Consider the following 16,345-nt stretch of genomic DNA (forward strand, 5'->3'; position numbering starts at 1 on the left):
TGCTCAACAGTAAACCAGCTTTGCACAGGCTCATAATAGAAATGCAATACAATTATTTCTAATCATAAAGCAGAAGTGCTGAAATATTTAAATAGAGGTGTTTTCATATTTCGTATCTCTCATGGAACATATTAAAAATAGCTCAGGTTTTTCCTCAATAAACTGTAAGATTGTTCTTTTCTATGCATTATCTTCATTAAACCCTATCGTAATGGACCAGGTTTCATTCTGGGAGGAACTGCTGCACTGTAAGAAATGCACTTGAGAGCCACAGGTCCTGGCATTGTAGAGAGCTGAAGAGCAGCTTCATAGAGCAATTGGGAAACACTTCCAGACACAGGAAGGGAACACTTCTTACTTAAAAAACAACAACAAAACAACACAGTAATTCAGCAAACTCAGGGTTTCCATCAGACTATACCTTAGGTTTCAGAGATTCCTCTGCAGCATAGACATAGAGGGCAACATCTCTTCTGGGTAACATAGTGATGTAAAAAAAGCAGAGTTTTTTCTTTTCCCTCTTCAAACAACACTGATGGAAGGCACTGGTTAATAACATAACAAGGGCAGTGTCAGACTATGTGTCAGACTAACATTCCTTCTAAGGCCTGCTCCTTAACTCAGAGTGATGGACATAAGGTGCTCCTCCCAGCTTCAGCAAGATGCACCTCAGAGATTGCCTGAGCCAGAGGCATCTGCCTTCATACATCAGCCCTCATTTGCCTTTTCCTTATGTTATCTTTTTTAAAAAAACAACAAAACAACAAAACATTAAGATCTATGGTTACAGGTCCCAATTTAACCATGTTTTAGAAAGATTGAAATCTATACCGCAAGAATTTCATTAATGCTCTTTAACCTAAACACTGCATGAGAAAAGATGACAAGCAGCCTTTCACTACTCCTCTTTACCATGCCTTTCCATTTCCTCTCTTCACTCAAATTTAAAACCATTTTCCAATTTTACGTATCCCTGAATGACAGAGCGTTCGCTCTATGTCAACAGATGAGAGCCTCACATTTCAGAAACTAGAATTAAAAAGCAGTATTTTATTTTTAACCATTATTTATTTGTAATAATTTTCAGTGCATTTCTGCCTTCTTGTTTCCATGACAACTGAAGACATAGGCACGTGTGTTAGGGTACAAAATCATGTAATACAATAAAGATCTCAGTTTCATGAATTATAAAGCTCTCAACACTACGCTCTAGGTCTCGTCTTACATCAGCTGTACATGTGGAAAAGCAGGAAAAAATCATCAGTGCTTTACATCTTGCACACGTGCATTTCCCAAAGAGGAAGGTACACAGCTTGATAGTAACACTTCAGCCCTGCTGCCCCCCAGCCTTCTCCTTGTTTTACCTTTTGCTGCTATGCAGAACGGGGACCTGAGCCACTAGAAAAGCAATGGGGAAGAGCTCTGTGCCAGTCCCATCCCTCCTGCCACACCCAAGAGTAGTCCAAGTCTGTTTGACTAGTCTTGGTGAGCAACCTTAAAAATACTTCAATATGTGAATAATTTCACACACTTACAGAGTGGTGCGGGGCTCTGAACAACTCCACGTGCTTCACCATATTCACAGCTGAGACCATGGCTTGCTACACCTCTTCTGCAGACATTACAAGTCTGTGACCTGTTGTTGAATCCATGTTACTGGGCAGATCCAAAGTGTTACCTACACAGCCAAGTGTGGGAAACCTCATCTTCCAGCTACACATTTACACATGGAGTAGTTTGTAACTGGTCCAAAACAAAAGGCAGCTTGTCTTTCATTTGCCAAGCAAGAATAATGTAATTTTCATAAAATATTACAAACGATTTAATTACCATGATATAAAAGTAATTAGCATAGTTCTAAGTCAAAAGATGATGACACAGCAGAAAATAGTATAGCTCAGGAAAGCATTCCCCATCCTTACAGAGTTTGGAGATAAAATAGATGTATAAAATTATATTTTCCATTGTGCTGCCACTGTTCCATTTTTAGGGTGGGTATAAAAATTGTAACAGCACATGACATGAATACCAAATTCACTTCATCTCATACATTTAGTGCATCTCCCAGTACCAAACTCATGGAAACCAGACATTTTTCATTCATTCAGGTGTTTACAATATCATAAAAAACAGCAGTCCTAAAAGTTGTTTCCCATTTCGGTTCAACTCTCCTCATTTTTCACTCTATTAATACCTGTTTTTGAGACACACACAAAAACCTCCCTTTGTGAAGGTAAGTCTTAGCTAGCTACACCTCAGGCTACGGAGTTGAGAAACACAGGGATTGTTATTAATGCTGCATTTTGAATGGAAGCCTCTATAAAGCAGGTGATACAGTATTTTCTGTTGTGCAGATCTCCCATGTGCTGTTTGACCTAAAAAAGGGAATCTCTCACAGGGCTATAAATAATGCATCATAGTCATTAAATATTGATTTGGCTTATACCATTCACAGCTGCATAATTAGGTTAGCTTTTTAAAAATAGCTTCTTGTATATTACCCATAATAGGACAGTGTTTACATATTCTCTTTGGAAACTATATTAAATTTAAAAGTGATTTGTGTCTGTGAGACAGCTTGCTGTCTAAGTCACAGGAGTTGTTCATTTCTGTCTCAGGAGGCAGTAACTCCTGCTATAAATATCCTGCCCTGGACACAACTCTGCATTCGTTACTCACGTATCTTGGCTTTCTATATTTGCCTAAAAGGTGACTATTTTTAGGCTCAGAGAGCCTGCATTTCAATGAGAAGAAACCTGGCACTGAAGAACACTGCTATAGGATATCATCAATCTTAGATTAATCAGACCTCATTAATCTTAGATTTTCTATTCCAATATTACAAGTGCTTTTATTTAAACACTAACACTAGAACATAATGAAAATGACATCCTTTTTCAAGTTTAAAATATAAGATCTTCAGCTGCCACAGATTTTAAAATTATACATATATCTAACTTCTGAAAGAATAAAAAGTAATGTTGATATAGTTATGATTCACTAGTGTTTTACTTGAATTTATCCCACCAAAACTCATTTTGAATTTAGAGCTGTTATGCTGAAAGTACTGATGAGATGTATAGATACAAATCAGGCTTAAGACATCATTCTTCTCAGATGTGCAGTGTGCCCAAAAGTACTGCCTCCTATTTTATTTTGTTGGCCTCCAACATCAGAGGCAGGTGTGGGGGATATGGCAGTAGAGGTTGAACCTTCCTATTAATTATTATTATTGTTTTGTTACCTTGGAACAGATGGCAGCAGAAGGACAGTCTGACAAAATGGTGTCTGATATGGAAACATGGATTCAGTAAAGGTGTGTCACTGAACTCCTCCCTGCAGAACAAATGGCACCCACTGCCCTTCATCAGTACTTGCTGAACATTTATGGAGACCAAACAGTGGATGTGAGTACAGAGAGGGGTGGGTGGTGCATTTCAGTGGTAGCAAGTGAGTCACCTCTGCTGGTGCAGATTTTTCAAAGCACAGCATGCAGCTCCTTGTTCATCTCTGGTGAAAACACAAAGCTAATGGTGGTGACTATGTTGAAAAATAGTGATTTGCATCTAAGAATTTGTTCTATCAAATAGTGCTCTTGTGCACTTTGTATCTGTTGTAGTTTCTGTGGAGATAAATAGGAGGCATTACTCCCACAGCAGCCTACATACATTTTGACTTCTTTTAATTCATACACCTCAAAATGCACATCCTCTTTCATATAACCTGGTAGTACAGTGTATATCCCACATACAGGTGTAATGGTAGGCATGCTGCAATTAATTCTGATTAATAATTAATTCTGATTCAATAGTTTTTTTTTTTTTTTTTAAACTCTATCCATTAAGTTTTTCTTGGTTTTTTGTCATTTTAAAAACTTAACTATTTTCAGGAAAACACACCGATTTTATCTTGCATATCTACTCAAAGTTTTATTTAAAATTCATTTTAAGTGGGCATGAAAAAAAGGACTGAAGCTTAACTTTTAACTTTTTTTTTTGCCAGAGACCTTGTTCTATCAGAAAACACAGGGCAAAAGACTGACTATCATGAATAAATGGATAGAGAGTGGGAAGACCACTATGCAGCTTCACAGATGCCAAACTTAGCTGAAAGTAGCAATATCTTTCAGTCTACTGAAATCAATGGCAAACTTCCCTAGGGTCAGACCATCACCTACAGAAACTAAAGACTTGCTCAGACTCTGAACCTAGATCTAAGAAGCAGCGTTTGCACCTGTCTTGAGGGCTAAGACCCCCTCTCATCGCTGAAAGGAGCTCACCAGATGATGAGTGTGCTCCTTCCATCCCACTCACCCTAGGCACTGGCAGCAGAACCCGCAGGCGTCCCCTCGAGGTCAGCAGAGCTGCACCACACTGCCTCCGAGCTGCACATCCGCTCTGTGCCTCCTGAGTATCGCGTGCCTGCTAGCGTCAGTGCTAACAAATCCCAAAAGCTTTAATGCAAATACTGAAAAGGACTGATGACATGAATTTTTAGAATAATGATTCACATAATTAAGTATTCTTCTGAGAAAAATACCTCCATTCACTAATGGAACATTTTCTACTCATACAAGCATTTTTGAACTCTGCTTTCAGATTTTTACAATTAAACCTACACTTTAGTAACATCAGAATTGGAATCCCTTCAAAAATGTGCAAAAACAGTTTGGTATGAATTGATGCTGCCACTTCTGCTTTCAGACAGCTGTGACACCTGATATGAAACAATCCAATTGCATTTCACGGTCAGTTATCTTACCCTCATTTTTCATCATCCCAAACTTCTCCCTGTATTGTCCAGCTCCACAACCAATGGTATTCCACATATTTTCCCATTCAAACTGCTGAAGAAAGGTGCTTCTGAAAAGCCAGAAGTGATCTACAGGCATTATTCTCATTTAGACGTTTCTATCAAGGGTGTTGCTCCTGTTCTGATTGAACAGGAACATCAGGTAAATCATAACAGACATTTTCACTGACATCTGCCAATAAATCAGTGAAAGGAACAGAGACACTTAAGCTCCAAACATTTCCAAAGGGAGGAATTGTTTACTAGCTAGTAAAGTCTGCAGGATGACCCTCAAATAACAAAGGGCTTACACAAAATATAACAATATCACAAACAATGATAAAGAACAGATTTCTAGGAAGGTAGGATGCCCCAGGAGACCTTGGCAGGAAGATCAGCTGCCAGAACTCTGCAAGAGGGAAGACAGGAGCAATTTTATCCCATAGATGGATGGCTCTCTCTGGGGATAAGCTCTTTGTTGAGAACCCATAAGGCAAGCTGGTCATCTCTCTCTCACTCTAAGATCATTGGTGCAAGACACTACAAATGCTACCCAGCACTCATATTTTGGGGGAATAGAAAGCAAGACAAATAGATATAGGAGAGAAATATTCTTCTGAAAAAAACGTCATCTTACTTTAAGCATTACTCTAGTATGGTCCTTATCTTCTTATCTCTATCATTTATTCAAAAATATAGCTACTGTGCTTTCTAATAAACACTTTTCACTTCTTTTATCTTACCATTTGCAGTTAAATGAATAGTTTTATGTCTTCAAGGTAAATAGATAATGACAACATATTCCTTATTTGGAAACTAGCAAATCTATTAATGAGGACACCTCCTCACACTAACATCTAAGTTAAAAAAAAAAAAAAAAATTAACAGCGAGCCTTTATTTCAGTTACATATATCAGAATGGAGAACTGTTGACAATCAAGACGACTCTCTGGAATTCAGCAAGCTATTTGCTGAATCTTGGCAAAAGCTATATTACATGTTGTTATTCTAAGGTAAATTAAATACCAAAAATACAATGAAACATTCATGGTCCTTCATCTTTTTCTCTCACTTGTTTCTTGCACAGTGCTTGGTGTTCTGTAAGTCCAAGTACAACTTACTAAGCACACTTTCTGATGGCAGTAGTGATCTTCAAGTAACTTGCTTCCAGTAATCTAAATTTCATCTAAGAAAGGTGTGGGCAACTGCACTAAAATGTATGATATTATATAAAGATCATTTTACCTTGTCACCAGCTACTGTTGCAGTATTAAGACATAGCTTTCATTTGGGCTGTAAAAGACAATTAATGAACTATCAAGTGCTGCTTTTCACAGCCCAGGTAACTCACTAGTACCTGTTCTGCTAAGTCACTCACAGCTTTCATCATGGCTGCCTCCACAGTACAGAGAAGCTGTGGCTAGCAAAACAAGTTGTAAAGCAGCCATGAAGCACTGGTCAGACAGACACCAGGAAGTCACACCATGAGATGTGATCATCTTTTGCAATAGCCCAGACCTTGCCACAGCCTCCAGATGTACATTGTGTACAGGAGACTAATGCTGATATCCACCACAGGAGTTTCTCAGAGAGCACTGGTAAACTCTCTACATCATAGACCTAGACTTGCTGCAGACAAAGAAAGGCCACCAAGTTCCCTTAGGTTATCTTGAGCAGAAAAGGGCAAAGCGCATCACAAAAACAGCTCTGGAGTGCTGGCAGCATTGAAAGAGCAAGGCCACAATTTCCCCTACCCTTTACTCCTTGGCAAGGCAGAATTTGGCATGAATGCATAATTATTGATTCCTAGCAATGCTAATTTCAGCATGCACTGCTTTACACTTTTGCTCAGGGCATTTCAAGAAGTTGGAAGAGGATTTCTTACCTTTATATCCATCCCTCTGAGACTATTCACTATCTTGATTGTGAATCCTCTACTTCATTAGTAAACACAAAAAAGCTTCCACACTACAAGCAAAGCCTGATGTTTTCCCCATTTTCTCTAGCTTCTTCCTTAGCTGTCACTGTGGTATGACTTCCCCGTGGTTGTTCTTGCTAAGGAGGCCACCAAACCCATACTGATGTGTAGTTCCAGCAGCCAGGAATGGCACCGTATTTTGCTTCTGTGCACTTATCACTGAATCTCTTCATCACGTTTAAGATTTTATTTTCCACTTTCTCTGTCTGACAGCCTAACACATACATCCTGCTGATTATTATTTCTACTTTTTATATAAAATAAAACTTTAATCTGCATGCATTTTAATTCACCGTTATATTTTCAGAAATAATTAAAAGTTTAAATCCTTACCTTAAATTTATCAACTTCTGCCTTTGAACATGTTGCATGATAAGATAAAACCTGCCTCAGAAAGAAAGATAAAAAACACTTTTGTAGAATCAACAAGAAATAATAGGGCTCTTTCCTGCAGTCTAATCAATGACTTTAAAAACAAATTTAATTAATATGTATGCCTGATAATTCAGTTCTGAATATCAACATACAATTATTAATTGCAGGTTATCATGTGACATTTATATTTTAGTTAATTTTGTAATGAAACATGTATAGTAAATACTTTTATAAGTGCTCCTACATTGTTATCCTGCAGTTCTGCAATTAAAACAGAAAGAATTTAATGTAAAAATAACTGTAGATTTATAGACATTAAATAATGCCTTTTGCTGCATAGTAGAGCTTTAATGCCTCTGCTAATGGCACATCATTGCATGCAAATTAGCACCTCTATGCTACTCCTGACATTCTTTTCATTTCTGTTGTGTAGAAGAAAGCATCAAATATAATGCATAAAGTACTGTGTATCTAGTGTAACAACCTAAAAGTATGCATACACGGCATACGTTATATACTTATATGAAGATACTAGCATTGAACAATCAACTCCACAGGGCACAAAAGCCATCCTGTGCTGCATGGTAGGAAGCAATAGTCCACAGGAGAGCCTGGAAAGCCAGAGTACTACCAAGAATCTCCTCACCCCACAGCAACAACTGGTCTGCTCATGTACTTAAGCTATGATATAGACTCCTAATTTTAAAATTGCTTTCATATACGAATGCTCCTGCTACTCATGCAAATAACCAAACACTCTTACAAATGCCCTTGGCTTGCAATACCTTGTGGCAATAAACCCAAAAAGTATTTACTCATGTTAGTTTTAAAGGCGTTGACTTCTACAGTAACAGGAAATCCCTGTACTACGAAAGATTAAATTACAAATGCCAATGTACTTGTTCTGTCCCACGTTTTACTTTCCACAACTATAATCTATCCTTCCTCAGAAAGTATCTATGTCCTGCCCTAGTGCAGTTTCTCTTGGAAATCTATAAAATTAGGAAAAACAAGTCTTCTGCTTATGACAGATTACGCTTAATACAAAAAAGCTTCTCCTTTATCTGCATTCATATCCCTGTAGATTTTTACTGTCCTCTCTAATATTTATTATTCTTTTTTTTTCAATCATACACAATTTTTGAATCCTTAAAGTCAATCTTTCCCCAGCATTTATTTACTTCTTGGTTTTCTATTTATTAGTCAGTCTTACAAGAATTGTATCTCTGCGCTTGGGTGAGAATATTTAAATAATATAAATCAAACTGATTGTATATGATAACAATGTCATCATGAAATGTCACTCATCGTCACCCTAGCTAAATGCATACATATTAATAAAGTATTCTCTTACTGAGAAATTAATTCACAGTCCTTCAACATATACCTTTCTTTTGTACAGTATTTTTCTGCTATATCTTATGAGTTGTCATTCATTTACAGAGGGAATTACTCTGTCATGAGGCATAGTGGCCATTTATCAAATCTATTATGTATATTCAAGTTATATGACTATGAGTCCTTTTTAGATCTGAGAAAGAAGTTGTATTATAAAGCAAGAAATTCAAAATTTCAGTAGTAAATAAATTTCTATGTTTTATATCTATATATTTAAGTGCGATGCCTGCAACTGCTTTTTTCTTGCTAGGAAGAGTATTCAATCTAAGCTGTTATATTGCACAAATTACTGCAGTTGTGAGAATTTGTAGTAATTAATGACTGTGACATGTAAAGAAGGAATCTTTGCAGCAGGCCAGAGCAGCAAAGATTTCCACTTTCCCTCCAAAAGGGACACATAAATAAGAATAATCAAAATGCTACTAACGCTTAGAATGTTTTCTAAAAGACTTAATGTGTTTACATGCTTTATAGGATTGATTTCTGATACATAAGACAAATATCGTCAATATCTTCAGGAAAGGAGGAGAAAAAAAATGCTATCTTCTTAGCTATCCAGTTTGGTTTGATTTTTGTTTTAAGTTAGAAAACTTTCTGTCATTCAGAATAAAGCTGGTGTTTTGGTTCTTATCACAACGGTGAGCACAGTGGAAATTTGAAGGAGCTCCACAGTTACAAGCATGCTCACATCAGGGATATCTAGATAATTTTATTGTTACAAGATTTGAAATTTATTATAATACTAAAATCATACAAATCTACTCTTTTCATTGAAGGAATCTTATAAAAATTATGAGTCTAGCATAATGCTTCAAAAAGAAATTAAATTTCGTTCAAACCTTGCTCAGTTATTGATTCAGTTAGGAATAATGTAAATCTCTAAAGCTGTTCTCAAAGTTCAAAGCTTTATCCTTGTGATTTTTTCCCCACTATCTTATGTTTAGAATTTCTAGAATATAATATAGAACTTCATTGTTGAATCAGCTTATAGAAGCTATTGTTTTTTGAAAGTTCTGCATTCTAGAGTCTGTTTTACTGGAGCAGATAAGTTTTGCTCTTCACGAATGGGGGAAAAACACAGGAAAAGAAATTCTTTCAAAGTTAGTGGAGGAAGACAGACATCAGCTTTTTATCCATTTAACTGCTCTGAATGTTGTGTAGACAGGCATTGTGCTGGAAGACCATTGTGTGTTTGCTCTGATACACAATAGCAGAGTTTCTACTGATCACTTTTTTCCTGTTCACACTACCTCTCATTCACAACACTAGAAAAGAAAGACAACAGGCTATGTAAAAACAGTAAGTTTTAACAAATGTCAGTTAATGATGGAGAAGACAAAGACTCATTCCAGCACCTGTATCTGCAATGAACTAGCTTGGCATCACTGTCCCCTCTTAAAGCAAAAACAAACAACAAATCACAAACCCCCCCAAAAAAACAAAACAACTAACGAACAATCAGGGACATCAGATGGGATTTCAAAATTATGTAAAGCTGTGCATGAGCTCCACAGCTAAGTGTATTTTGAAGTTTCCCTTCAGGACTTCTGTAAAACAGTGCTCTAAGGTGCAGAAAAGTAGATTAAAAAAATGATGCTAAGTACAATAAATTCAGGAGCAGTGGCTTTCTGTACTTGTAACTTATGAATCACAAAGAAGTTTCATTAAGAAGTACACATACATCAAGAGCCACAGACTGTTTTGCCCAGGATTTCTTCACTTGGTCATACATAATTGTGTTGTTGATGCCCAGACCACAGAAAATAACAAAGGCCTAAAATGAAAGAAAGGTGGGAGGAAGAAGAGAGAAAAGAAAATCAATTATCATTTTGTTATAATATAAACATAAAGATGAATTTTGCTGGGTTAGCAACTGAAAAGAAATCACTAGAAGTGTTAGGAATGTTTATATAAGTTACCTTGAGAATGAATGTAAGTCACTGGCCTTAATTAGATGAGAATGATCAGATGCAAGAGCTATTTCAGACAGGATGCAGCCTTACTGAGTAGATAACATATCCTTCCCACCTCCCTTAAGTAGGCTGAACGAGCATTACCCAGAAATATCAAATCCTGCTACAAGATTGAAGTCCCTTACCTCAAACAATCGCTGGTCAGCATCATCAAAGGGCTTCCCATCGAGTCTGTTTAACACTTGAGCTACCCCTTTAGAAAGAGTTAATATAAATTATAATCTTTATTCACCAAATTAATAATGCAGAACACTTTATTCAATAGTAACATTTAAAATATATTTGTAAAACTGGAAAGCAAAATTGCAAATATTTATCAAGAAAAACAATAAGCAGACATCAATATGTGGAGGTCTGTCTGTTTTGATACCAGGACTGCTTAGTTCTTTCAGCTGTTAGTCTTTGTTCTGTAAGTATAACATTGGGGAGACAAACAAAATGACTCCCAGTGCTTTTCAGAAAAGGTTCAACATCCCTTTCGGAAAGGATTTCACAAACAGAGTAAAGTTAGTTGTCCTAGCAATTTGAAGTTACATAATTGACCAACACTGACCTTCATTCCTAAGTATCAGCTAATTTAACAACATCTGGGCATGTAAGACCCTTTTTTTTTTTTGTCCTTCTCATGACTGGTCCACAGATGTATTGAACAATGAAAAAAATAGTTTCCTTAAACCACCTGGAAGCATTCCAAGTCTTGGCTCTAGCTGAACAGAGTTCTACTGCAACAAACCATTCCTACTTCATTTAGCTAAGCTTACCCTTAGACAAACAATACGAACTATCAGCTTCTGAGCATTGAGTTTCTCTTCTACTTTTCTCAGGTAATGTGCAATTCACAACAAAGAATGAGCCGTATATATAAAAGGCTCACTTCCCACAACATCTCTACTGATTAGGCTCAAAGATTCTGCATGGCACTGAGTACCTTCAAAGCAATCCCGATTCCAGCTCTCACCAACTGCCACAGCATACAGGGATGCAAATATTACAAGTCTAAACTGATTCAGCTTTGACTTGAAATCTTCTGGGGAAAGCTGAGGAGGAAACCGGTACTAATTTATAAATATTATTTCTTTTTTCAGCCAAAAGCCAGTAAGAATGCAGGTGTATCGTTGTTGGGAAGCATCCTATCAAACAGACAATAAAACCCTGTCACATCCTAATCCAGCACACACTGCTGCTTCAGGCAACCCTGACAGCTGCCTCAGTCTCTCCGGTAAGTCATCCCTAGCTGTGCGTTTCATCGTTAAAGAGGGAAACTGTCTGGCAGGACTGCAGAAACAGTTGCATGAGTTATACACAAAAGGTCAGACCCACAAAAAAAAGTGTTGAAGCACAACAAACTTTTTTCACTAATAGTGTTAGCATTTAAGTTTTCATCGTGTTTGTTTTCAAATTTCAATACCATGTATAACTTAACAATGACACAATGGGAAAGCTGAAAAAGTCCATACAGTATCCAAGTCAAAACATCCCTTCTTGGATACTTAGCATGCATCCTAGGTACCGTAACTTCTTAACAATATTCAGCTGGGAAAAAGAAGAAAAGGAACACAGAATTAAAAAGACAGAATTCAATTTACATTAGCAAAAAAATGGTGTGGCTATGAGGAAGTTCTTACCGATTATTTGGTGGTTGCTATTCCATATAGGAACACACAGAACAGATCTTATGTGAAAGCCAGAGATCTGGTCAGCCTAAAATGTAGAAATGAGAGCTTCCATTATGCTCCTCTTTTACTATACTTGACTATCCAGAGAAATAATCCATTGCAACAGTTAAATTTAAGAATAAAATTTTCATATGAACCCACCAACAGAAAAATAATAGCTGCCCTTTGTATCAAAATATTTTTTTTCTATATATAAATTGGGCAGCACTTCAAATGGACTAACTGTAAACCAAATACAAGACAAATGAATTATTCAGGACATAACATACTGGAAGTACAACTGCAAACATAGCAAGGATTGGCATGCTTTATTTCAGCACATCTCTTTGGCAAGGAATAGACCCCAGGCATTAATTGTATTTCTAGAAATTCTGAATAAATTAGCATTAACACAGGTTTTTTTTTTTTACCATTTTTACAGCTGACTCCTTTTAGTTTTCTTTTTTTTTTTTTTTTTGACAAAGTCTTCTGATGTGGGCACTACTATCCATAGTGACATAAGTAATGAAACTGAAGCCAAGGAAACTCTTGCATGAAATACTTCTAAGCACATTTACTGTAGTGTTATGATTGGTAAGCTTGCTGACCAAGACTATCCACTGATTCACATGCAGCCAAACTGCTGGCCACATCTCCCATAGCAGTAAGGTTCCACTGGACAGAATGCAGTGAAGACTTCATCTTTCTCTATGCCTTTAACATTTATTCAGGTTCTATACGTATATATATGTACACGCATTTTTATCTTCCTAGCTGTGACTGGAACTAATACCTTAGGATTCATACAAAACATCTACTAGGAGCATTATTCATCTTGGAGAAATAACTAGTCCAACTCGTACATTTGTTTTGTGCAAAATACCAGATTAAGAGGGTAGTTGGCCAAGTAAGACCACAGACAACATTTGTCTCTTTAGATGTTGGTTGTTTACGCTCCATGTGCACAATCCGAGTCACTGTGACAGCTAGCAATGACATTGCTAACATCAACAGCAGAATTTTCAGCAACAAAAATCAATTTGTGTAAATCTCAAAGTACTTGATAGTGGAAGGTATTGCTTAAATATTAACTAAAAAAGAATCACCAAGAGGCCAGTAACTGCCTGTAGTCATACGCTAATTCAGTGACGTGTTAGCTATACAAAGCCACATCAATAGCATCAGGCCTGAACAAGGACATACTGGAAAGAAGATAATTCAAAACTGATACACTCAATTTTACTTGTAACTGTAAAACTGCATTGTATTAGTTTCAATGCCAAAAATACAACGTTACATTCACATTTCTAAAAATCTTACTTCAGCATCAAAGCGAGGATCCTGATAGGCATCACTGATATTCACCGGGAGACCCGTGGAAGCTACAAGTTCAGCAATGCTGTTATTTATTAGCCAGTCAGAGTAAGATGGTGATTTCTCCACACCTTCTTTGAAACTATCAGAAGATATAGCAAGAGAAGGAAAGAATACATTCAATGTTGCTTCAAAGTGCAGCACATTTTACAGGCATTCTCACAGGAACTGCAGAACTGTTCACAGTTACTAATGGTTACTAAGCATTATCTTTGGAGCAGCAATTTGGTATTTATTGAAAGAGAATATAAAAGAAATTCTTCTTTATGCAACTCCTTTGATTGAAAATATCATTGATCTCCCACGATACTTACACATTTAATAATGAAATCCACTGACACATGAATCAGTAACAGGATCATGTTCACATCTCTGTGGGAGATAAGCCTGAAACCAGTACTAAAAATTTTCTGTAAAGCTACCTGAAAGCACAGAATTTCAGATTTTAATTTTTTAATTAGGCTTATAACTTGGTCGTTTTGATCCATACTTCCAATGATTCTTTGTCTTTGTGAAATGTTTTTTCATCTGCAGTGCTAGATCAGAGTGGCAGTAGAAGGGATTGTGAAATGAGTCTTGAAATCAATACTGTGTATTACAGCAGGTGGATCCTGCTAGGTATATAATACGTGAATATTTCCTACTTGACTGACCTGCCACAACTACTAAAGGACTACAGAGCATAAGATACAAGAACTGTGAGCTCAATACACCAGCATCACCTCAGCTTGTGCTGAAAACTCAGTGTCTACATAGACCTTGAAAATCCTCACCCATTCCCCTGTCTACTCAGCAGGAAAATGCTCACTGACTTATTGCAAACAGGTTTTTATGATTGGCAAGCGGAAGCTATTTGTGTGAACACCTGTATGCATACTATCTTAGCTTTGAGAATAAAACTGGTCAACACCTGAGACATTACCTAGGAGAAAGTGATTGAACAGCTGTGGAGAAGACCACAATGGCTTGAAACTTCAAAATAATGGATAAGATGAAGACATATGCACAGTAAAATGCTCAGAAGACTCAATCAAAATGAAAGGATTGATTTTTGTTGGCCACATTAATTTTCTGAAAGCTAATTCAACTAAAGTCATTCCTTTGAAAGAAAACTCAATATTCCTAAAAGGCTATAAATAAAGATAATAATAATGATTTACACAAAGAAATCCAAGTGTATCAGCTTTAATTTGGGATAAGAATTTTGAGTGACTGTAATAAATGTTGCACATGCACTTTGACAGGAGCCTTCACTGAAAGAAATTATTTTTGAGCTAGGTAAGAAAATATATCTTTATGATGTAAGATTTATTTGAGGACATCAATATACTTGAGAAGTGGAGGAAAAAGATCTTTCAGGATAAGAATCTAATTTCAAATGCACAGATCCCCACTTCATATCTTAAAAATCTGGATACTTTCATTATAATCTAAGACACTTTAAATCGGGTTTAGAGTATAACTGTTCAGCATTTTAAACTGTAAATGATTTCAAGTCAGGAAGAAGTTTTAGCAGTATGTTCTGCATCATTCCCAATCTTTGCAAGTGCTTTACAACCACACTCTGAAGAGATGCACTTGACTTTCACCAGAGGAATTATCGGTGTTAAATTCTGATGTGAATCTCAGCCAGCTGGCTCCCTCTCTATTCTCAGCAGCTCAGAACAATCAGAATTGCCTCTAAAAATCACAAGCAACAATATACCATGGAAAGCTGTGAGCTGGACTGCTGGACTAATGCAGGCAGCTGCATGCCACTGCCTCCTGTTTTGCCTACACACAGGCAGAAGCATCATGTGCCAGACAGGAAAGAATGCTCTGCTTTAAGAGCACTGAGTGGTGCTGCAGGCTTCCCTCACACAATTGCGTTCTTGTGATCTTCCTGAAAGCGATATTCTCTGACGGGGCAGCCAGAAGCACAGCTACCTTTAATTCACTCTAAATTAACGTAAACCCTTCCAACTCCTAGGACTAGAAGAGCAGGAACATGCCTTAAAAAACATAAAAAACACTGCAGAGAATGAGGCGGTGCAGGAGTCAGCATCACTCCTAGGGATGGCAGCAGTGAAACAGCAATAGCACGGATTTCTGCACTTTCTCTGTGCCTGCCTAGCTGGGAAGGAACACAGATATTTTCTGTGCAGCTCATACAAGCCAAGGTTGTTCACCTTCTCACCGCCTCTGGTATTCAAGTTACTGAATAGGAATCTCGGCTACATCATCCACTAAGATGCCTTCTGTGCAGGAAAGACATGGCTCACAGCACCTGCCCCCGCTCACCTCTGCCCAGAATACATCCAAACTGAACTCAAGGCTTCAAAGATTCAGGTAGCTTTCTTTCAAAGAGAGAAAAAACTTGAAAACCTGTACTTCAAGAATAAAGTGATTGTCATAAAGGACTGTATCTTATGAATCAGAACTGAACTTGATCCTGGCATGTGCTGGAATCTGTCAAACAGATAAATTCAAGTGTGGTCTCACAAGGTATTTCTTCATAACCAACAGCAAAGAAAAAAAGACGTGAATATTCATTATAATGTTCAAGGACTAAGCTGGTAAACTTTCACCATGCAGAGATGAAAAAGGCAAAAGATAAGCTAATTTATTCTAAAACCAAAGGAGGAAAAGTTAGAACCAAAACACTATGTTGTCCTTGGAGTTTCTCCCTCCTTCAAATTAAAACTTATAGGCTGAGAATGGTTTCAGTTATAATCTCTTTATATTTCCACTAAATTTTCAAAATAGTAATATTTATCTCCATTGGAGTCATGATGAAGAAACTCATCTTGCCATTTATTTTC

At 37.0% G+C, this 16,345-nt stretch overlaps 1 protein-coding gene across 4 annotated transcripts in view; it reads right to left on the reverse strand.

The window, feature by feature from the left end:
• The window catches only part of PDE11A (phosphodiesterase 11A), a 113,887-nt gene that overhangs the window by 45,685 nt on the left and 51,857 nt on the right, over positions 1–16,345 (reverse strand). For all 4 annotated transcript variants that reach the window (XM_042875041.1, XM_042875039.1, XM_042875040.1 and 1 more), the window contains exons 6-10: positions 13,491–13,626; positions 12,141–12,216; positions 10,641–10,708; positions 10,224–10,316; positions 7,103–7,153 (exon numbers count right to left, since the gene is read on the reverse strand). In XM_042875041.1, coding sequence (XP_042730975.1) covers positions 7,103–7,153; positions 10,224–10,316; positions 10,641–10,708; positions 12,141–12,216; positions 13,491–13,626 — 424 coding nt within the window. The remainder of the gene's footprint in view (positions 1–7,102; positions 7,154–10,223; positions 10,317–10,640; positions 10,709–12,140; positions 12,217–13,490; positions 13,627–16,345) is intronic.

This window comes from Lagopus leucura, unplaced genomic scaffold (genome assembly GCF_019238085.1).
Source record: "Lagopus leucura isolate 7727_CA_CO unplaced genomic scaffold, USGS_WTPT01 Super-Scaffold_100012, whole genome shotgun sequence".
Taxonomy (NCBI): domain Eukaryota; kingdom Metazoa; phylum Chordata; class Aves; order Galliformes; family Phasianidae; genus Lagopus; species Lagopus leucura.